The sequence below is a fragment of the Podarcis liolepis genome (genome assembly GCF_965112155.1).
Source record: "Podarcis liolepis genome assembly, chromosome: 7".
In the NCBI taxonomy this organism is placed as follows: domain Eukaryota; kingdom Metazoa; phylum Chordata; class Lepidosauria; order Squamata; family Lacertidae; genus Podarcis; species Podarcis liolepis.
In genome coordinates this window covers 66,067,813-66,091,773 of record NC_139561.1, presented here as the reverse complement: position 1 = coordinate 66,091,773, position 23,961 = coordinate 66,067,813, and the positions used below count along the sequence as shown (strand labels likewise).

Here is a 23,961-nt window from a genome sequence, read left to right as displayed (position 1 = left end):
AGAGAGAAAAACAGTGGGTCTGGACATGGGTGTAGCCAGGATTTGGGGGGGAGGGCAGCGCTTCAGTTAGCTATGTATTATTATTGATTTGGGGAGGGGCAGCTACTCCCTGCCCCCTCTTGGCTCCGCCCATGGGTCTGGATAAGTTGACACAGAGTGATGCAACAGCAAAAACCAATGAGAAGCAAAGCAGTCATTTTCTGGGAGTCCCTACACTGGTGAATTTCTGCTAAGGCAGAAGGTTGGTGGTTGGAGCCCGCTCAAGGATGGTGGTGGGCAGAATTCCTGCATTGCAGGGGGTTGGACTAGACGGCCCTTGGGGTCCCTTCCTACTCTCCAATTCTATGATTCTTTGCTGCTTCCCATTGGGGTCCATGTAAACATAAAGCGGAAAGAAGCTGCCCAGGACCCAGAGGAACAGTGCAGGATCCTAGTGCAGAGTCCAATGGGTTGGCAGGCATTGGACCAGGCTTCCTCAACCTCGGCCCTCCAGATATTTTTGAGACTACAATTCCCATCATCCCTGACCACTGGTCCTGCTAGCTAGGGATCATGGGAGTTGTAGGCCAAAAACATCTAGAGGGCTGAGGTTGAGGAAGCCTGCACTGGACCATCTCAGGTTATCTCCTCCATGCCTTATGGCAGCTCATGTTTTGCAACAGGAGCGATTGGGGATAAAGACACGGAGAACGGGGCTCCTCTGCCTTTAATAACTGCACAGAGGATGGAATTTTTGGCACATCAGGCGAGAAAAGCTGCGCTTCCCGGGATTCCCTACATGCATCTTCCCTCGGCGTCTGAGGGAGGGAAACGCAGCATGCACGTCCCCTTCCTGCAGCTTCCGCATTGGGGTCCCCCCCCGCGCGCCTTTCTCCCGCCCGGTGCTACTTTCGGGTGTCGGCTGCAACCTCCAGGGGGCGCAGCGCCTCGTTGGTCCGAAGTCTTCGGCGGCGCTTCTGTTTGGTTTCTGCCTGCAGCTGCGTGGGAAAAAGCAAAACAGACGAGGCGGGTCTCTTGGGGAGAGGCGGCTGTTGCCGCAGAGGGGCGGCCTTGCCCGGCTAGGCTGGGTCGGCGCCTCTCTCTTTTTGCTCTTCCTTCGGCGCTTTCAGACGAGCATCCTCAGGAAGAAGCTGCTGGCGATTGGTAAGAGGAGTGGGGTGGGGGCACCGGAGTGAGAAAATGGGGGTCCCCCTCCTTTCAAGGGACAAGATGCCCAGTGCGACGGGACTGTGTAGTAATAGAACCAAACCGGGGATGAGAGATTTCTGCGGGGAGCAATTATTTGCATAATGCAACGCGAGTCCGGGAGGCGTTTAAAGGAACTGAGGAAAGTGCGCGCGCTTTTGAGTTAAGGTGGGTGGGTGGGGGCAGTTTCTTTTGCTCCCCGATCCTATGCAGGGTTGCTTTAGAAGTAAAACCCCAGAGACATCAGGCGGCGCTTACTCTCGAGCAAGTGTGCACAGGATCACGGTTTCCTTTGCAGCTTGGCTACACTTCGGAATAAACCCCACACAGCTCACGAGGACTTGCTCCAGAGTAAACGTGCATAGGATTAGTCTGCAAGCTTTTACCGCCTCAAACTTTTTAACATCTTGGTAGTTCGTAAGAAAAGTTGGTCAGTTTAAACTTTGGGGCGATCAGGGAGCTTCCCTAATAGGAGGGAGCGCGGGTGGGGAGACCAGTTTTTCTTCTAAAATGGGCGTGAAGTGTTTTTTTTTCTGGATTTAGGGCTATAAAATGGGGCAATCAGCCTGTGGATCTTTCCATTGCTGGCGGTGTGTGTGTACCTTGCTTGGAAAAAGAGCGTCGGTCAGCCAGTGTATATGGCTTTTTAAAAAAAGAGAGAGTGTTTCACAAATTTAAAATATGGAACCAAACATTTGAGGACAGGGAGAGGCAAAGCAAGCCAGGGCTTGCAAATGTTGGGTGAGGTGTTAAAGAGAATGCGAAGTATCGCAGGCATCTTTATTTTTAAAACAAAGAAGAGGTGGTAGTTAATTTTAAAACAAAGAAGAGGTGGTAGTTATTTTTAAAAGAAAGAAAAGGTGGTAGTGGAATTTCTGAATGCAGGAGTCTCACATGGATTCCGGCTTAAGCAGCTGCTCACAGGTCCGTTCCTATATAGACAACTCAAACCCCGCCTTCATCCCTTTGCATTATATAACAATGGGGTTCTGTTATGTATCCAGGCTGTTGGGTTGTGGGGAAAAACTGGGAGGAGGTTGCTATTAGTGCTGTTGGCAGCCTGTGGGAGAATTGGAAGTCTGATGATCACCAGACTTTCAGCTGATTCAAAGACTGACATGTGCATACTCCCTCATGTTTCATTGTCTCAAAAAAGCCACCTATCACTGAATAAGCAGGATGTCTTGCTCTTTTTAGAAGAGTTGGTGTAGTGAGGTGACTTGGCCGTCTTATTTTTGTAAGCATATTTAACAGTAACAGGTACACAGCCTCAATCTACAAGGCCTGCTCAAAAGTGCTGAGGAACAGGCACTCTTGGGGTGGCAGGTGGTGAAATAGTTGAACGGAGAGCCAGCCCTTCACCTGAAACTTTGGAGGGCACCTCATTGGGAAAGGGGGCTCCAGGGTTTCAGAGAGAAGACTCCCTTCAGCGGTCACCTAATCTCTCTCACTAAATCCATCCTGACTTAAGACTGCTAAATTTCCTGCCTTGGTATTTAGTCAGGTTCTGGTGGCCCATGGCTTGGTTCAGAGTAGAAGAGAGCCTGGCATTTTCCCTCTGAGCACTGCAAAAAAACCCATGCTTGTTATGTTAATAAAGTGATCTCAGCCAGACGAATCTTTGGCTAGGAGGGGGTGCTCGTGGTGTTAGGAATTCTGACCAAGCCCATCTTTGGCAACAGATGAAAAAATGCCTTTGAACAGAAGGCGTTTCCTGGAAGGAGGAGGTTGAGCAGGTTGCAGTTTAATGGTGGTGGAAATCAGGGCCAGGCAATGCTTTTGTTGTTGATTAATTATTTCATTCATTTTGGGGATTTAAAAAAAAAGGAAGAAGAATTTCTACACACACACACACACACACACACACACACAATCTATTTGACAAAAATCTAGAGTTGTAGTTACAAAAGTTAGAAGCATGAAACAGGATTTCCCCCCCCTGGCTTGATGAAAGAACTTGGTAAAATCTGGGGTGGAAGCTGAGTGTTCTTGGATCTTAAAGGATACAGGTGTTGGAATCCTAATTTCCCATTGCTCAGGTAGCCTGTTGTAATGGATTTAGCTCGAATGGTGTTGTACAAAGTAAGCTGCTGGCTACTGCTAGCCAGCTGGCCAGAATCCCGTGTATCTCCAGTGTTCTTCCTCTATCATGATTTGATTGCTCAAGTCAACCCAATGGCTTAATTATTGTGTATTAACTACAAAAAGGCACACCTGCAATCCATGGCTTTTTCTTGGTTTATGAACTTTGCTTTGCTTAACATTAATAATGGCTTAGCTTTATTTGTGAACCAGGCCACTAAGTTTAGTCTGCAAACAGTGGACCACTGATAAGCTGCTGTTGCGCTTCTCTGCCTGACAGTCTGCTCATGGTATGTCTCCTCGCAAGCTCATTCTCAGCTTCTCACCTCTTGCCTTGCAAAAGTGATTGATGTAATCAAAGCAGGAGTGAAAAAAACGTGAAAAAAACGTTATATAGATTCATGTTATAATACTGCCCACATAGTTTACACCTTTCCCTCCTTACTCTAAAGGGAATACGCTCCTTTTTGCAAGGCCAATTCCAGCCACATTTCATTTCAGAAGCAAGACCCACTTCCTTCAAAGGGTCTTGTTTCCAGCTAAGTATCAGAGCCAGGCAGTGCAATTCCTTTGCATGTTTACCTATAAGTTGCCTCACTTTGCTCAAAGGGGCTTCCTCCTACTGCGCCTAGGATTGTACGCTAACAGTCTACAATCTAACCATGACTGCTCAGAACTCAGCCTTATTGACTGCAGTGGGGCTTACTCCCAGGTAAGTAGGGTTAGGATTACACTACTGAGCTTCCCCTCTGCTCCCCAAGCAGCCATCTGCTCTGCCAATTCCCCCTGTTCCCCCAGTGGCTCCCGTTTCAACCACTGTCAGTTACTGCATCCATTGTTTCAAAATGCAAACCAACACAAACCCAACTCTGCTTCCTCTTTTCTTCCTGAAAGGGGTTGTTTTACTCTGCAGGGCCTGCCCATTCCTGCCATGGCAACGATCGTGTCCGAAAAGCTCAGCCGCCTCTTCATCAGTGCCCAGCACTTCTGGAAAGTCCCTCGGCTGCTGGAGGAGGCCCTCCCCTCAGCCTCCTGCACGGTGGAGGCATCGGACGTGCCCCGGCTTTTCCAGAAGCCCTACATCCAGGCCGGCTACCGGCCGCTCAACCAGACCTGGAAGTTCTACTTCCTGTCGCTTTTCCAGCGGCACAACGAGGCCGTCAATGTCTGGACGCACCTGGTGGCTGCCTTGGTCCTGGTGGTGAGGTTCTGGCGGCTCTCGCAGGCGGTGGACTTCCTAGGCGACCCTCACACGCAGCCTCTCTTCGTCATCGCCGCCTCCTCGGTCATCTACGCAACCTTCAGCGCCCTGGCACACCTCCTGCAGGCCAAGTCTGAGTTCTGGCACTGTGCGTTTTTCTTCCTGGACTATGTGGGCGTAGCCACATACCAGTACAGCAGTGCTCTGGTGCATTACTATTATGCCATTGAGCCCGAGTGGCACACAAGGGTTGCGGGCTTCTACATCCCGGGAGCCATTTTGCTTGCCTGGCTCTCGTGCGCCGGCTCCTGCTATGCCAAATACAGGAGCCCTCACCTCTCTTCCCTGCGGGGCAGGCTCTGCCAGGAAATGCCCTCTGCCCTGGCGTACGCCTTGGACATCAGCCCGGTGCTGCACCGCATCTACGTCTCCCCTTCCTCCGGACTCACAGACGTGGCTGTTTTATACCACAAGTGCCACGTCCTCTTTTTCCTGATTGCGGCCTTCTTCTTTGCCTACCCCTACCCCGAAAAGTGGTTTCCCGGAAAGTGCCACTTTGTGGGCCAGGGGCACCAGATCTTCCACGTCTTCCTGATGCTTTGCACCCTCACCCAGGTGGAGGCAGTGCTTCTGGATTATGAAACGAGGCGGCCCATCTACTCACGGCTCCACGGCAACCTGGCTCCACTTTTTTCTTCCCTATGCCTTCTTGTGGCATCCATCTGCTTCTTTACGGCCCTCCTCATGACTGCCAGAGTGCAGCGCAAACTGCATCGGAAAGAGGAGTGAGAAGGACAGAGTGGGGGAATAGAGGGTGGGTGGACGTTGATCTGCCAGTTTCCTTGTTCTCGCTTTGGGTGTGCCTGTGTCACTGTAATTCAGGGGACTGGACATTTTTGCCTGGCACAGCTGGTGTTTCTTCCTATGGTTAAGAGCACGTCGCTTGCTCACTTTGGGGTTGCTTACTACATCTGAGCAGCAGCGACAGTGGGTCAGATATTGCACCAGAAAGGAAGTGACATGAGCACAGCCATCTTGTGGGAGGAAGAGGCCTGCTTCCTGGATGCAATAGGACTTTCCAGGAGGTGGTTCTGTTCCCCCCTGCCTTCCCTTTGAGAGAGACAGTTACTCATACACTTAATATGTCTTCCCTTCTGGTCTTCTCAGTGGTGGAAGAGTTCCAGGAGAGATGGACGAAGGCTAGCACCATGTCCATACCTGACCAGGTGGGAGGGTCCTTCAAGCATCAACGGCCTCTGGGCACATGCCAACTTTGCTCCATGCCAAAGCCATCCCTCGATGCTCTTTCGGCATGCCTGACCTATGCAGTCACAGACCCCATGGTGCATCTCCACAGCTGCTGGGGGAAGGGACCCTAGCAAGGTTGGGTCAGAAGGTGGTGCCTTCACAGCTTGCCTTCTGACTTTCCACAAGGTAGGGGTGTCCCAGAGAAAAATATCATTCCTGTCAGGTGCAACAACAATCATCCAGCTAGTTGGGAAGCTGCCATGTTTACGTGCCTTAAGGAGTGGAACCCCATAACCCTTTGGATGGAGTAAAGCCGAATGATAATATTTGGAGTAAAACTCACCCTAGTAATTTAGGTGAATGTGATGCATCCAGGGAAAAATGAGTGTCTTGTATGTGTTTATCTAGAGTAGGGCTGGCTTTTGTGGCTGGATTTTAAAAGTAAAATGAACACAGACACACAAGTGGTTAGGCCAAAGGACTAATTAAAGCAGGGCTGGGGACCCCTTTTTATCTTGAAGGTTGAATTCTATTCTGGGCAACCTTCCAGGGCCAGAGACAAAAGTGGGCATCCTTTGTACAGGATGCTAATTCCTAAACACCCACACCCCTCTGTCCTCCATCCAGGCAAGCAAAGAGGCATTATCAGAGTTCAGTGACATGTTTCAGCCAACCAAAGACACCCAAGGAGGATGCAAAGCTCATCTGGCAACAGGTGTAGCTTAGGAGTGCATATGGCCTGGTGACAGTCCAGGGGGCTGGATAGGGAGGCCTATAGGGCCACGTTCAGCCCCCAGGCCTGACGTTCCCCATCCCTGATCTAAAGCAACATTCTGTCTCCAGCAAGAAAACAGGAAGCTGCCATACCAGGCCAGGCCATGTGACCATCTACCCCAGGATTTACGCTGACTGGCAGCTGCTCCTTTTCATTGGAGGCAGCCAGGATTCGACCTGTGACCTACTGCCCTCTGCTCTGCAGCTGAGCACATGTTCCATCCCCAGCCAGAGATGCCTGTAAAGCTCTTTGGTGGGGTGTTTTGGGGATAGCACTTCCCTGAACATCAGGGTGTACTTTGCCTGGAGGTGCCAGCTCAGTTGGTGAAGCATGAGACTCTTAATCCCAGGGCTGTGGGTTCGAGCTCCACGTTGGGCAAAAAGGTTCCTTTCATTGCAGGGGGGTTGGACTAAATGATCCTTGTGGTCCCTTCCAACTCTACAGTTCTATGGTTTGCAAGCCTGTGTGTGTCTTGTTTTAAAAGACCGTTTGTGCTTGTGACCATTGAGAAATCTTGTGCCGATAAATCCCCATGTTAATTATGCATTTGATGAAAAAAGGCTTCTCCTCCTTGATTTAAAGCAGCGGTGGCTCACCTGTAACCCTCCAGGTGTTACTGGAATTCCATCAGCCCCAGCCAGCGATAGTCAGTGATAAGGGCAGCTTTAGTTCAACAACAGTCAGAGGACAGTAGGTCAGCCACCACTGGTTTAAAGGCATTTAACATCAGGAAGAGCCTATGAACATTTCATAGAATTGGAGAGTTGGAAGGGATCCCAAGGGTCATCTAGTCCAACCCCCTGCAATGCAGGAATCTCAGCTAAAGCATCCATGACAGATGGCCATCCAACCTCTACTTTAAAATCTCCAAGGAAGGAGAGTCCACCACCTTCCAAGGGAGTCCATTCCGCTGTTGAACAGCTCTTGCTGACAGAACATTCTTTCTGTTATTTAGTCAGAATCTCCTTTCTTTTAATTTGAAGTCGTTGGTTCGAGTTCCACCCTCCAGCACAGGACAAAATTTCATCTTCCATGTGACAGCCCTTTAGATATTTGAAGATGGCTGTCATATCTCCTCTCAGTCTCCTCTTTTCCAGGATAAACATACCCAGCTCCTTCGACTGTTCCTCATAAGGCTTGGTTTCCAGACCCTTGATCATCTTGGTTGCCCTTCTCTGCACACGTTCCAGCTTGTCAACGTCCTCCTTAATTTGCTCAGAGGTAGGCACTACTGTGTCCAGTAGGGCTCCTGACTCCCAAGTAAGCATTCATAGAATTGCAGCCTAAAGGGGCTGATAATGTTGCACTACAGTGCCCCTAAGCAAGTTTGTAGAAATACTCCAGACTACTGGCGGCATGTGGCAAGACGACAATGCCTTGTGTCTTGAGACAGGATGTGGCCACCCACCTGGTTGGAATCTTCATTGCTTTTCAAAATGCAGCCATCGGATTTGACTTCACCCTGTCGGAAGAGTTGTGTAGATTGGCACATGAGCTTCCTTAAAGGGGTGGGGTGGGCTTGATTGGAAATGGGTGCTCTTCAAACCTCTTAAATCAAAGGTGTGGCTTTTAGCTGGGTTGAGTCTTGCTTTCAGTCAGACTAAAAAGCCCTTGCTTTTAAAGTAGACCTCTCGGAAGAGTGCCATTTCAGAATACCTGGCGGAATTGCTTGTTCAAGTTATTTCTGGTGCTTAAAAGTGAGGGGGGGGACCTCTCTGGACACAGAAATGTGGCATCATTCTAGACTGTATAGTTAGCAGAGAAGATGAAGAGGGGTTAGGAGCAAAAGCCCCATGGGCTGCATGGCATTATTTTGAAGGCTGCATGTGACCATCCCTGTGTGGGGGGTTATTGTTTATATCTCAACACAGCCACTTTTGGTCTTGTACATTTTGGAAAGATGATCTTAATGTCTTCAAATGGCCATACTTAATCATGAACATTTTTTAAATTTAAAGAACAAAACCTATCATGTTAGGGAGCAAATTGGTCCAGAACATGCTCCTTTCCCACATGGCAGTGATTTCTCTCTCTCTGGGGAAGCCTTGCAACATGCTCCCACATCGGAATTCTAAAGTGTTATCCTTTCAAGAGAGATATACCAGATATACACTATTTCTGAATGTGTTTGCTGTTCACCTAATGAATATGATGCAATTCAGAGTTTCATATAAAGGAAATTTCAGGGAGTTAGACAGAATTTTGCAGGAACTAAGGCTGGGAAGGTCATGTTGTGTGTTTTTTCCTGTCTGTCTTATATTTTATACGTTTCAATGGGCCTGTTTCTGCCATTTGTTTCTATAAAGCAATTTTCACAAGCCAAATGTTTTATAGTCTTCTGTCTCGTTCATCCCCACAGCAACCCTTTCGACAGCAGCATAACTAGGACCTTGTCTGTAGAGACAACTTTGATAGGGGTGCAAAATTAGTTACCAATAGTCACAAACACATATTGATGTGGGTTTCTCTCCTCTCAACTGGCATTGTGACCACTGGACATTCTCATTCCCGATATGCTCTTGTGGGGAGGTCTTCCCTTTCCCATCCTCTATGATTTTCCACCCTGAAGTATTTTTGTACTTCTGCAAACCTTGGGGTTCCCTCAAGTCTTCTGCTACCTCTTTCTTGTACATGGATGGTTAGGCTACATGAGGACCAACACAAACTGCCTGGACATTGGATACAGAAGGGAGGGTTATAACAATGTCATGCTTTGCAAGAATTAAGCTGGTTTCCAGAGCAGTATATTTAGTGTTTCATGGCGCCCCAGTCTCCAAGCAGTGTGAGATTCTAGGGTTCATTTTTCCTTGGGAAATGAGGCACAGTGGAGAACATGATGTCCTTGTGATATATGAAATATGGTTTATTTATACAGTGGTACCTCTGGTTGCGAATGCCTCTGGTTGTGCACGCTGCAGGTTATGAGCTCCGGTAACCTGGAAGTAGCTGATCCCGGTTGCGAACTTTGCTCCAGGATGCGAACGGAAATAGAGAGGCGCGCTTTTGCTAATGGCGCCTCATGTTACGAGCGGTTTCCGGTTATGAACGGACTTCCAGAACAGATTCCGTTCGTAACCAGAGCTACCACTGTACATATATATGACCTGAGCCTATAAAGGAGGGGTTCAAAGCACTGCACTCCAAGAGAGTCCTTTCTCTCCCATTGCTGCAACCTTACGATTCAAACAGGCAGTCTACATTGTGCTCCAGCTCCTCTCCAACTTGCTGCAACAAACTGGAACCTTTTCTGCTAGGGCAAATCATCACCACTGCAACCTTAAACAACTGCTCTCCTTTTGTCTCTGCTCACTATCTCAGGGCGGGGCTGGAACAGGGTCTTTGCTTTGCTGATAGCCCATTTCCTTGTCTTTGTTCTCTGTTAATGACCTATTTCTCAGGCAATCTCCTGACACGGTAGCTGAGTCCATCTGTTAAGAATCTGACTTCTAGTGATTCTTCAAGCATTGATTAAATTCTAACACTTACTAAATTCATGAACTATGGGAGTCTGGCACTCAGAAATTCTGGTACCCGCAAACTCATAACTTTCATTTCTTCCCCGGAGAGTGGATTTCAAGGAAGACAACTTAGCAACAGCACCATTTAAAACAAAAATGCAGTTTAAAGGAAAATGTCAAATAATTATCCAGCAGCGGTAACAAAGCTTACCAGCAACCAAACTAGGGGAATCCAGAAGGGACTGAAATCAACAAACAGTTCTGTGAAAGGCAGACCTAAGGAAGGCAATTTTGACCTGCCATTTGACTCTCCCAGTTTGTGGTCAGCTGTGTCTTTTTTTGGGGTGGGGGTTTCACAATCTGGCCGCTGGTGAGGAAAAGGCTCTGCAGGATCTCCCACAATGCTTGCAGTGTGCAGGCAGCTTTCTGAGGAGGAAAATATTCCTGCATACAGTAGATGAGAAGCAGATCCAACATCCGGAGAAGCGGACACGGAGCAATGGATCCAAACTACAAGAAAGAAGATTCTACCTAAACATTAGGAAGAACTTCCTGACAGTAAGAGCTGTTCGACAGTGGAATTTGCTGCCAAGGAGTGTGGTGGAGTCTCCTTCTTTGGAGGTCTTTAAGCAGAGGCTTGACAACCATATGTCAGGAGTGCTCTGATGGTGTTTCCTGCTTGGCAGGGGGTTGGACTCGATGGCCCTTGTGGTCTATTCCAACTCTATGATTCTATGATTCTATGATCTGGCCCTGGCACCTTGGCAGAGCCCCCTCACACTGCTGCCTGCATGGCTTCCACCCCACCCCCCGCACTGCTTACAGGGCAGACCTAGGTATAGCAGTCATAATTCAGCTGGTGGCTGCCATTTTGTTTTGCTGGAATGCCTCAGGCAGTCCAGAGCATTGCAAGGGAGGAATCATAAAATTGTAGACTTGGAAGGGCCACTGAGGGTCATCTAGTTCAATCCCCCGCATTGCAGGAATCTCAGCTAAAGCATCCAGGACTGTTGGCTGTCCAATTTCTGCTTTAAAGCCTCCAATGAGTCCACCATCTCTCGAGGGAGTCTGTTCCACCTGTGATATGATACCCATCCTCTTTATGGAGGATAATGCTGTCAATGGCTGCTAGACATAATGACTATGTTCCGCCTCCAGTGTCAAAGACAATATGCTGCTGAATAGTTGCTAGGAGTTGAAATTGGAGAGAATTGCTATTGAGCCTTGGCCCTGTTCTTTCACTTCACATAGAGATCTGCTTGGCCATTGTAAAAGCAGGATGCTGGGCCTTTGGTCTGATCCCACCAAGCTCACCTTATGTCCTTAAGTTTTTATTGTAGCTACCATTTTGTTTCCCCCACAGTGCCTTAGACTGACACAGTATTTGGGGGCATTGCAGATAAATCAAAATGGCAGCTACTGGGAGGCAGGCACCCACAGGGGCTCTGTCACTTAAAAAAAACCAAAACCCACTGCTTTGATATATGGTATTCTATCCCACAAATCGGGGGGCAGGGAGGGGAACCTATTATATAATAACCAAGGTCCCTTTGCCAAGAACCTCCTCAGATTTGCAGCCAGCGCCAATGAAAAGCCAGCCATGTCTGGTTTTGGCCAAAGTCTCCTGGGGCTCCATCAGAAATGTCCACAACAGTTTCTTGTTTTGTTTGTAAGAAAAAGTCACAGGAGACTGATGGGGAACAGAGGAACAGCAGCATAATTCTCTTTTCCCTTTGGGTGGAAAAGCAGCTGGAGGGATTGATTTTGAGCAGAAAAACAGCTGGAGGGAAAGGATTAAGCAGATGCTTGCACCCCTGATTCTCCATTCCCATTGGCAGCCTTCGGGAGCTATTTTTCAGTTTTAATAAAGCTAAGAGTTGCTTCTACATGTGTGGGAGACAAGTTACACGTGAGCCTCTGGATGACAACAGCCAGCAGGTTTTTCTTGCTCAGCAACTTGTGAACAAGAGTAATCTATTTGAGAAGTGGGCATTTCAACAATACTGTTCCTTAACAGTTTATAACCATTCTTAATTCACCCAATTTTTACCAGTCACACTCCACAGGCACAATTATGCAATATCTTCTTTTATCCATTGCATATATCGCAAGTGCTTTTTTTACTTTTAAAAAATATAGTTATGGGACCATCCTTATAAATAGGCCCATGTTACAAACGTATTACAAGACATATCAAGCTCGAAATACTTCTGTCTTGGAAAAAAAACATCATCACATTGTAAGGCTCAGGAAGCGATGTTGATTTTGCAGCTCCTTCAAGGGTAAATAGAAGCATGGCCTCTAATGAAATTCAGGGATTTTTTTTTGTTTTTCAGCATGCTGTAAAGAGCAGTTTACATTTGGATAATGTTTTTAAAAATTATGCTTCTAGTCCATATGCTTTGGATGATGGAGTGTGTGGAGGAAGATTAGATGATAATCCCTGCAGCTCATTTTGAAACTAGGGGGTGGGCTTCAAACAGACAGTTTTAGCACAATGTATCTCCACTTCATCTTAAAAAGCAGAGACATCACCTTGCCAACAAAAGTCCGTATAGTTAAAACCATGGTTTTCCCAGTAGTGATGTATGGAAGTGAGAGCTGGACCATAAAGAAGGCTGATCGCCGAAGAATTGATGCTTTTGAATTATGGTGCTGGAGGAGACTCTTGAGAGTCCTTGGACAGCAAGAAGATCAAACGTATCCATTCTTAAGGAAATCAGCCCTGAGTGCTCACTGGAAGGACAGATAATGAAGCTGAGGCTCCAAGACTTTGGCCACCTCATGAGAAGAGAAGACTCCCTGGAAAAAACCCTGATGTTGGGAAAGATGGAGGGCACAAGGAGAAGGGGATGACAGAGGACGAGATGGTTGGACAGTGTTCTCAAAGCTACAAACATGAGCCTGACCAAACTGCAGGAGGCGGTGGAAGACAGGAGTGCCTGGCGTGCTCTGGTCCATGGGGTCACAAGGAGTCGGACACGACTAAACGACTAAACAACAACAACAAATCTCCACTTCAGTCTATAGCTGCCGGAATTTTGTCTTAAGAGCCACCTAATATTCCATGCTAGATCACCTACAAAACCTTACTCAATTCTGTGATACTATACCCAGATTGGCTCTGCAGGAGCTTTTGCAGAAAAGATCTCCCCAGCTCTGGTACTTGAGAGGCAGCCTTGGAATGGAGATGCCAGGCTCTGAATTTGGCACTTTTTATCCAAGCAAACCAAGCTTGCAAACTGTAGCCCTCTCTCTCAATATCCAGACTTGCTTTTTTAAAATTGATGCTAATGCTATGTGCTTGGCTTAGCTTGGTTTGGGTGGAGATCAGGACTATTGCCTAATAAGAATTCCTCTTCTCAGAAACAATTGTTTGTATAATAGGCATGTGGTTGCAGCAGCCTGGAGGTTTCCTGTGTATATTCCGAACCCAAGAAACCAAAGCAGAATTTATCAGGCAGATTACACATGACATTTGCTAAATGATTGACAATGTCTGTTCATAGCAGCCAAAAGCCCCAAAGAGCTTTGGACTGTTAGGGTATTTATACAGATATTGATGTTGAAGAACCATCATCACATTTTTTCTTTCTTTCAAGTCATAAAAGCTGCCTCCAGACTGTCAGTATTTTAAGGAAAGGATTCAAGCCCATTCTTGAACACTAGGGTTGTGCAATTAAAGTGAATTAAGGTTCTCTGTTGCCCTAGGTCAACAGATCCACTTAAAAGGAACTGGATCTTTTGTGGTTAGGAACGTAACAGGGAAATTTAATGAAAAGTATGGGATAAACTAATGATTAATGGGAAGATGTGTAAACATAGCATGCAAGTAAGTCAGGATAAATGCTCATTATTGCATAACCTCCCAATGATCAAATCGGAATAGTCTAATCACCATGTAAGCAAATCAGAATGTATACTAACAGGTCACCTGGAAGGGCCCCAAAAGCTTGAAAATGGTAGTTTTATTTTACTGAATGTCTTCCTCTGTCACAAGCGAGCCAGCAGTAAATCACATCATGCAAGTTAGAGTTAACTCTTTATTACTAAAAGTATGATCTGCACAGACTAGGCAGGGTGTCAGGCCTAGTGAGCACAGCAGCTCATCCCTGGTAGGCCTGGCCCCCATTCTTCTTCTTTGGCGATCACTTGCAGCCGAGTAAGATTGTCTTCCATAAACACGGTCTTAGCAATGAGTCCATAAGTGACTGTGGAGCCCAATTCTGGACCCACACGTCCTTCCACAGTGGGGACATAGGTTTCCGGGCGGGAGTTGATCACGGTGAGGGTTTGCCAAATGTGCCTTCCTCTTAACACATTTCTCCCTTTTGTCCTGAGTTTGAGCGTCTTCAAAGTCCATGACACATTTGGTAAAGGCTGTTCTCCAACTGGAATGCTCGCAGGCCAGTGTTTCCCAGTTGTCAGTGTTTATACTACTTTTTTTTAGATTTGCACTTCAATCGGGAGAAAGCTGCACTCACAGAGCTCAGGTGATGCTGGATTTCGGCATCAGTGTCAGCCCTTGTGGAAAGATAACTGCCCAGGTAGGAGAAGTGATTGACACTTTTCAACATTACACAATTGACTTGGATTTGTGGCACTGCAGAGCGGTTGTTTTGTGCTTGTTGGTGCTGCACTTTGGTTTTTTGAATGTTAAGCAATAGGCCAAGCTTTTTGTAAGCTTCTGCGGAGATGTTTAGGAGGATTTGGAGGTCATTCTTTGAGTGTGCACACATCCTTAATAAACTACAGTTCCTAGGATTTTCCATGACTAAGAGTGCTTTAAATGTATAGTAAGGATGTGACCTCTGTTCATCCAAGCTGGGAAAGCTTTGTTGGAAGCAGAGGGCTCTTTAAAGTGTCCAGCTGGGGTTTGCCCTCTGTTGCCTGCTACTGCAAGCAGATGAAGGCCCACTTAGACACAATGTTATCTGCATTTTTAGCCCTTGCATGGCTTAAAAAGAAACACATAGCTTGCGATGGGCCTGTAGAAACATCTCCTTTTTGTGTGGCTGGACTGACACCTATTGTACACAGAGAAGCAACATTTGTTGCCCTGCCCATCATTGGCATGTGGCCCTTGGAAGGTTGCCCATGAAGGATTGCGGCCCTTGGGTTGGCAGAGAACCCCCAGAGTGCCCAGAGCTTGCTCAGGAGAGCTCCCAGGCGCCTCTGGCCCCTTTTGGATTCCTTGCCTTGACTCCAGCTGGTACTCCTCAAAGCAGATGTGGCGTGGAGGGTGCGTCATTGTATATACCACAGAAGAACGTTCCTTCCTGTTGCTCACATGCGATAAGCAATTGCACCCTGCCTCCATTCTGCAACCCACAGCAGGAAGCCAGAGTGAAACGAACCCAGTGCCAACAGCCCCGCTGTCCTGCAGCCTAATTGATCCAGAAGAGTCCAGAAATTGTGCAAAAACAAGGAAGCTAATTAGCTGCACAAATAAGTCCCATGTCTAAAAATAACAAAATGATCTTGGGCCACTTTAAATAGAAAATGCTATTAAAAAACAACAACAACAACTAGTTAAAAGACCATTAATAGTTTAATTCTATACTCACTTAGCTGGGCAAAAACCTTGTTAAATTCCAGGGGATTTATTTCAGGGTAGACATGGTAAAAGTTAATGTGTTAAATGCTATTTGTTCCTCTTTTAAGGAGCTGCTAGGGTCTTTAGTCATTTCTGTTTGCTTCAGCAGACTAAATCTTTGCTCCTCACCACCACCCATGTCAGACCCTTTCCTCAGAGCATGGCAACGGGGCGAGAGGTGACATGGCCCCTGTAATTTTGGGAGCACTTTTTAAGAGCGCTGGTGGCGGCAGCAAAAACTGTGCAGATCAGGGAGAGGGAGAGGCAGCAACAGAAGTAGAAGTAGATGTGGTGTGGCCATTGAAAGACTTCTCCTCTGTCAGTTGGTCTAATCCCCTATTAACAATGGTTTGGAACTTCAAGCTTAGGGTCTGAATGCGGCCCTCCAGGCCTCTCCATTTGGCCCTCAGGACTTTCTACAAGCCACACCCCTCACAGACTCTGCTCTGTGCTCTAGTATTTTTGCATCGCTGGAATGTGTCCACCTGATGATGGCTGTTCCTTGTCTGGAGAGAGGATAGAGAGGGATGTGTGAGTGTGTTTAGGAATCAACATCCTGGACAAAGGCAAAACTCAAATTCATTGCTCCGCTCACTTTTGCTTCTGATCCCACCCACTATTCACATGTGGCCCTCGAAAGTTTGCCTGTAAGGGAATGTGGCCCTTGGACTGAAAATCGTTTCCCATCCCTGGCATAAAAAGTTTTATTTTGGGTGGGGGTGATCTGTGGCTTTCCAGATGATTGCTGGATAATTTATTGGCCATGCTGGCTGGGGCTGATGGGAGCTTGAGTCAAAAAACATCTGGAGGGCCACAGGTGAGCAAACCCTGTTCCAATGAGCAGAAGAGATCTTCCTCTTTGGTGGTTGGAAGGAAACTTGGCGGGAGTAAAATCTCCCAAGTCTAATAAGGGTGCAGTCCTCCCAGCCTTCCAAATCGGAAGACAGTCCCTGCATCAGAGCCCCTGGGGACAGAGAGGGATGAATGAAGGGACTTTGATTTTTGAGCAGGCTTTATCAGTACCCCCAATAGCTGAGTCCATCGTCCTCTACTCACCCGCTGTGCAAAGGTCCAGCCAGACAGCCTAAAGCGAGGTTAAATGTATGCCATGTTTAAATAGCTGATAAAAAGCCTTTGTGGTTGCTTGACCCTGTCTGGCTGGATGCCTGACAGAGAGACAGGCCAAGACATGTGGGGGCCTGAGAGGGGGGAAGCCAAAATACCCCGCCCCAAACTGTGCATCCTGAATGCACTGCTTTTTAATGGGGCACAGACCTTCAATTCTAATTCCTGTTAGGGTTAGTCCTAGGGATACCCTATGGTAGGGTCTGTCTGAGCCCTAGTCTACCCTGTGGTAGAGCCTGCAGACAGTCCCAGGTTCAATCCCTGGTACCAGAGAACCAGTGGTGGTGCAATGGCTAGAGCATTGGATCAGGACCTGAGAGACCAGAATTCAAATCTCTACTCAGCCATGAAGCTTACTGGGTAACTTCCGTGCCGGATTCCCAAATACACAGAGTGGGCCCCATGCCTTTTAGGGCCCCCACAACAACGAATCAAAATAATAGTGTGTAATAAAATTCATTTATTAAAATTGTTGGTTGGTAAAATAAAAAAAGTATTAGGAAATAATTTGCGATCCCTGAGATTTTGACTGCCTAGCGGCCTCTGCAGGGTTTAATCTGGCCCTAGGTAACTTCTGGTCAGTTACTGCCTCTCAACCTAACCTTCCTCACAGGGTTGTTGTGAGGATTAAATGAGGACGGGGAGAACCATGTAAACTCCTTGGAGAAAAAGGTGAGATAGAAATGCAGTAAATAAATACCGTATTTTTCGCTCCATAAGACGCACTTTTCCCCTCCTAAAAAGTAAGGGGAAATGTGTTTGCATTTTATGGAGCAAATGCAGGGGGGAGGCAGGCAGGAAAAGCCCCCAAGCCCCACAAGCTCCACGCGGCTCTTACAGCTTTTCCCCAGGAGGGAGAAGGGACTGACGTGGCCAGTCAGTCCCTTCTCCCTACTCGTAGAAAAGCCCGCAGGAGCTACACGCTCCTTAAAGGGTGCACGGCTCCTGTGGGCTTTTGCGGGAGGTGGGGGTATTGTCATAGCCGCCCGGCTGGAGAGGTTGCGGGCGGCTAAAGAGGAAGCCAAGACAGTGATTTTTTTTCTTGATTTCCCCCTCTAAAAACTAGGTGCGCCTTATGGTCCGGTGCACCTTGTGAAGCGAAAAATACAGTAAATCTCCAGGTATAACTAACTGAACTAGGTAGGCGAATGGTCGGACTTTGTATTGAAAACATCTTCCAAGGGGCTACAATTCTCTCTTCCTGGCAGGGGGACTCTAGGCAAAGGAGGACTTCTGCTGTCCTGCTCTTTAAAAAAACTTGTGTAGAAGATGGAATTATCTTCTTAAAGACTACCTCCCCATATGCAGGCCTGTTGGATCCACTAAGGCTGTCACAGGAAGCTTCTTCCATGATTGCCCCCGTGGTTTGGAACAGCCCTTCCACCTTCTTCTCTTTAAGCCATTAGGAGTATGAGGTCCCTGTGCTGAAACTAATTTTTGAGCAGAGAGGATTTTGCTGCAAGTTCCCCTGTGGAAGTGTGCCTATTCCCACCCTCTGGTACGTAAGAGTGAGGTGGACTTTTCAAGCCTGCAATCTAGAGGAGCAGAGAGGTTGGTGTGTTGCAGGGAAGCCAGGAGGGAAAAGGAAAATGTAGATACCTGTGACTCACTGTGCCCAGTGGCAGGGCTGGCCACGCCTGCTCCGACCATCCCCACTGCAAGAACTGCAGAGATCCCAGGGAAGGGCTGTAACTCTGTGGTAGAACTTCTGTTTTGTATGCAGAAGGTCCCAGGTTCAATTCCAGGTAAGGCTGGGAACGTCCCCTCTTTGAAATCATGGAGCGCTGTCAGCATAGATCAAGAGTCAAAGAGGGGGAGCTGGGCCCAGCCTGCAGGCCATTTGGGCAGGTGGATGCAGCTGCTCATCTGTCAGTTACCTGATACCATCATGCTATTAGGTAAAGTGTTTTGCTTTGCCCTGGGCAATCTGAAGTCAAGCCACACAGGCAAAGGTTCAGGGGTTTGGCAAGTCCCACTTTTGGCAGGGAGCTGCATTTTTACCCGTCCCACATATACGACAGCAGGTGCAGGACAGAGTGGCTTGGGGGAAACAGTCCCGCGGGCCAAATTAAGATGCCTAAAATGCATTTGGAAGCTCCCCATCACTGGGCGTAGACCATGCTGACTCAAATGGATCACCATCTGATTCAGTACAGGGCAGCTTCCTATGGAGGACTAGAGATCAGAAAATGGCTGCCAAGGAGTGATACTCTTCAGTTCCACTGGATAACGGGCAGTGCTGTTCCCAGGATTAGCACTGCCTGGCAAGGCATCCTGAGTAACCTGCTAGGAGCACTGGCGGAGGAACGGGAGTGCAGAGGGAGTGGTCCACCCCCAGCACCACTATTCCAGTAGGGTGCCATTGCCCGGATACAAGCTACGCACCCCCCACCACCACTGGGCGCCAAGCCTCCACAGGCGGTGCACCATGCCACCAGAACGCGCGCCATGCCTCTGAAGGTGGCACGCCCTCACGGGCGGCATGCCACACCACCAGGATGCATGCCACGTCCCCGGGGCGCCAGCTACGCCCCCGCCTGCTCGCCGCCCCCGGTAGCAGAGCATGCAGCTTCGCCACTGGCTAGGAGAGAGGGGAGATAAAATTGAGGAGTCTCACAAGCTGCTTCTTTTTCTCTGTTCAAAGTCCGTTTATCTACATTAAGTAAAGGTCACTGGAAGTCTTTCCAGTGGAAAATAACAAAAATACACAGTAGTTAGACTTCAGTAACATACCAGTACTATTACGTCAGTTGGCCTTCAGCTCAAGAAACAGCTAATTATTTCACCCAATTTATCGCAAAGACTCTCTTAGCAGTTTTGGCAAAGAACACTCTCCTGTAAGTTCTGAGACAGCTGTTCCCCAACTTTTTCTCCATGGAACACTTGAAAATTGCTAAGGGCCTTGAGGGTCAGTTAATGACTTTTCTGTTGTAATGGGATATGTTAGGTGCTGTATGACTTTTCATTTTATTTTCATTGCTTCCAATAGTTCATTTATTGTGTTTTATTACAATTTAAATTGTATTTTTGCAGATGCCACAGATAATAATAATAATAATAATAATAATAATAATAATAATAATAATGGTGTGTGCCAATCTGAACCTCTTCTGTGGTTTGTGGGAGTTGGTCCCTATGGTTGAAATACAGAAAATTAATCAACTTGAGTAGTGCAACTCAAATTGGGTCTAATGTCGCTTCTGGGGCCCCCACAGGATCAGGGGCTCTGTGTTGTAAACAAAATCTGCCCTTTTCCCCTTATTGGGTATCCAAGAGCCCATATAGAGTCCTTAAGTGGGTTCTTTATCGGTAGGAGAAAATAACAGAGGCCAACCAGAGAATATTGAGAAGCAAAGCCGCTAGTAAGCCTGATCTTTATTATAGCTGTTGCAACAGGGTGCTCCCCTCACACGCAGGAGGACCCAGAACAAAGGTGTGCCTGCCCTTATATAGACATTTTAAATTCCCTGCCCTGGAGCTCAAGACCACCCCTCCATACATCATACATACATCACAGAAGGGGTGTAACCCAAGACCATTCCCCACAAACATCATACCTACATCACAGAAAAGGTGGTCTACAACAGAAATTTGAATTACAGATAGGTAGCTGTGTTGGTCTGCCATAGTCAAAATAAAAAAATTCCTTCCAGTAGCACCTTAAAGACCAACTAAGTTAGTTTTTGGTATGAGCTTTCGTGTGCATGCACACTTCTTCAGATACACTGAAACAGAAGTTGCCAGATCCTTCTATATAGTGAGAAGGTGGGGAGGGGTATTACTCAGAAGGGTGGTGGGAATGGGAGATTGGCAGATAGCTGAGATGAGCCTGTTGACGACTCTTAACGACTGCAATAGGTCTTACAGGAAAAGGCAAGGGGTGAGAAGGTGAAAAATGGCTTAGTCATGTATAATGAGATAAGAATCCAATGTCTCTGTTCAGACCAGGTCTCTCCATGGTTTTGAGTTTGGTAATGAGTTGCAATTCAGCAGCTTCTCTTTCCAGTCTATTTCTGAAATTTGAATGTTGTTGTTTTTCCTGTCTGCCAGGCTATCTGATAATGCCTTATCTGATTGCCTTTCCTGGTAGTCTGGCTGTTCCTTTGAAATGGTGATTACCAAATTCCTGAGACAATGGGAAGGTTCCCTCACCCCCTCCCTCCTTACAGAAAAAACATTTGGTCAGTTCGGGAGTCATAGAATCATAGAATCATAGAGTTGGAAGAGACCACAAGGGCCATCGAGTCCAACCCCCTGCCAAGCATGTCAAAATGGTTTCAGCACGGTCTTCCTGTGCTGTTCCAGATGTGGTTTATATATTTATGTACGTGTTTGCTTGGTGCTGTAATAGAATTTTAAGGTCATATATATATAATAAATGTTCATAAATGTAACAATGTCTGGAGCAGCGCAGGAAGACCTCATGAAACCATTTTGACTCCCAAAATCAGTTTCTGTAAGCTCAGCCAGGATTTCCTGGCCTCTTTTCTTGGAAAACGCTCCCTGCCCTCCTTTCAGTATCTTTCAGTCCCCCCCCCCTTTACTTCTGTGCCTTAACAGGTAAATTTACTCCCAAGTAAGCTTCCTTTCATGAGGAAACTGTAAAGGGGGGGGGGGTGTTTGCTAGGAACTCCATTTGGTGTGAAAGGTACTCTCACCCCTTTCACTTTCTGTGTGTGCTCATTTTAACCCTTAGGTTACTCCTATCCTATATACTAGGCTTACCCTTACTATGCAAGTTCAGGAAATTGGTCACTCTTTATTTTATAACTCTTCTCTAGAAACTTTGCCCAATCTGGGTATTTTATGCGTTATAAGCACCCCTTAGACTCTTTCGTTTAAGAAAGTAAATTCCCTCTTAAAACTGTTTATCTTAAGGTTTGTTAAAGGCTTTTTATATGAGGTTGGTACTTTTATCTTCCCCTTCCTTCTTTTTCCCCTTAGTACACATGTGTGCTTGCATGATAGGGCATTTCCCTGTTGTGCGTCTGTACTTACATGTGTGTGTGTCTCTCTGATAGTACAAATCTTGCTGTGAACCCTGTATTTTAGACGGTTAGACTAGGTGACCCCAGGGTCCCTTCCAACTGCCAATTTATGGCTACATGGAAGGCACTGTATCTGCAAGCATAGGAGGCTAATTCTTAAGTTCTGGTGTATGGTGATGGGTTGAAATTCAGCCCAGCTTTGCTTTTTGGTACAGAAAGATGGAAAGGTTGGTTTTTAGAGTTTAGAATAGATAGTTTTAAAGGGTGAGAGGTGGAAGCCGTGATGTTTTTGAAGCAGAACTGGTGATATCAAGCATTTAAGTGATTATCTAACAGTTTTAACATTTATTACATATCTAAGACCTTAAAATTCTTATAACATCTAAAGCTTAAGCTTCATTAGTTTCATAGTAGATCTGCCCGGTTTCTCCCCCCAGACTTTGTGTTCTTTTAGGCTTCAAGAAAAGCTATAGCTATGGGGGGGGGGTGGCTTCTAGCCAGTTGTTTTTTTTTGCCCTGGGTGAAGCCTCCAGAGGGGCCCCACTTAAGGCTCCTAGCCTGTATATGTGTGTACGCAAATGTGCATGGAGGGTGTGTGTGAACTTCTTGTGGGCATAAGGTTAAGGGTAAACACATACTCATAACAGATGCTCATTACAACTCCAGTAGAAAGATCCTAAACTTCTTGGGAGTGTTCTATCTTTTGTGATGGCTTTGGCTAAACAAATAAATAGTATTTGTTTGCCTTGGGAGGGTGCCTAGGCCCTAGGGAGACACGTGGGTAGTGGACACACATGTGGATTAAAATGTACACCTTGAGACACCCTTAGAAACAGATAAAACAAATTCCAGGCAGAGGAATCGGGTGGGTCCTGGAAACATACCTCATACATCTAAGGACAGGGTAAATGGGTGTGTCTTCAGCAGTCACTGAAAGCTGTAAAGCACCTCTGTGGGGAGCGAACTCCTCAACTTTACGGATAGTGAAGAAAGAAGCTCTCAGTCCATGGATGCTCCAGGGACCAGCTTAGGAGCTCCTGTTCTAAGAACATAAGGCAAGCCCTTCTGGATCAGACCAGAGGACCCATTTAGTCCAGCATCCCCCCACTGGCCAACTAGATGTCCATGGGAAGCCCTACAAGCAAGGACATGAGGGCAGCATGGCTCTCCTCACTTGTGTTCCCCAGCAACTGGGACCCAGAGGCATATCCTGCCCCAATGCAGAATGTAATATATACCCATTGTGACTGGTAGCCTTTGGTAGTATTAAAAAAGGTAAAGGGACCCCTGAGTGTTGGGTCCAGTCATGGATGACTCTGGGGTTGCGGCTCCCATCTCGCTTTACTGGCCGAGGGAGCCGGCGTGCAGCTTCTGGGTCATGTGGCCAGCATGGCTAAGCCACTTCTGGGGAACCAGAGCAGCACACAGAAACGCCGTTTACCTTCCCGCTGGAATGGTACCCATTTATCTACTTGCACTTATCCTCCATGAATTTGTCTTAATTCCCCTTAGAGCCATCTAGGCTGATGGTTGCTCTCCCTACATCTTTTAACTTTGTGCTGCTATGCACTTCCTTCTCTGTCCTGTGTGAAATGTGGTAAAATATAATCAAAACCTATGCTAAAATATGCAGGAAATAAAATCCGCAGCACAAAAATATAAATACTGGTGTCATACATCATGAAAAGTAAAGCTTGTTTGATAAAGAATGAATGCTTTTGAAAGTTGTGTTTTTTTCAAAGCAGCCTTTGGTGGTACTTCCTGAAACCTGTGCAGTACCTAACAGAGTCTCCTTTGAATTTCTGCCCCACAGTCTAGGCTTAAGACTGGCCAAATGTGGGCTTCCTGTCTTCATGTTTTCCCAGCTGACCATAGTAGTAGTAGTAATAATAATAATAATAATAATAATAATAATAATAATAATAATAATTTATTTATACCCCGCCCATCTCTGGGAGGCTTCCAACAAAATATTAAAATACTGAAATAATGTTTTCAGTTGATTTGTCCCAGTCTCTTGTGTATACTGGTACAGACTACACTCGTCGAAGGCTACATGTGAATAACATAGGAGTGTACAGCTCAGCTATTTGTGTACACAGGCTGTACACTCATTGACTGTCGTGCGTTGGCCTAATGCAGGGAGATTGCCCCAGTATGGATTGTGGATTCTGTACCCCCCCCCCTTTGCTCCACCTTCTGGATCAACACATCTACTTTGTCTTTTTAATTTATTGCATTTATATCCCCACAACAGCCCTGTGAAGTAGGTTAGGCTGAGAGGTAGTGACTGACCCAAGTTC

General features: G+C 46.8%; 1 protein-coding gene across 6 annotated transcripts in view; it reads left to right on the top strand.

The window, feature by feature from the left end:
- The first annotated feature begins 908 nt into the window (after positions 1 to 908).
- Positions 909 to 23,961, top strand: part of LOC310710816 (membrane progestin receptor alpha-like) — a 197,989-nt gene continuing 174,936 nt past the window's right edge. Inside the window, exons 1-2 of one of the 6 annotated variants that reach the window (XM_083512003.1) lie at positions 909 to 1,143; positions 4,162 to 8,815. In XM_083512003.1, coding sequence (XP_083368129.1) covers positions 4,199 to 5,257 — 1,059 coding nt within the window. In that variant the 5' untranslated portion in view covers positions 909 to 1,143; positions 4,162 to 4,198 and the 3' untranslated portion in view covers positions 5,258 to 8,815. Of the gene's footprint in view, positions 1,144 to 4,161; positions 8,816 to 14,399; positions 14,497 to 18,397; positions 18,416 to 23,961 lie in introns of those variants that run through there. The other 5 variants (XM_083512002.1, XR_014528253.1, XM_083511998.1 and 2 more) reach the window with 5 other exon arrangements.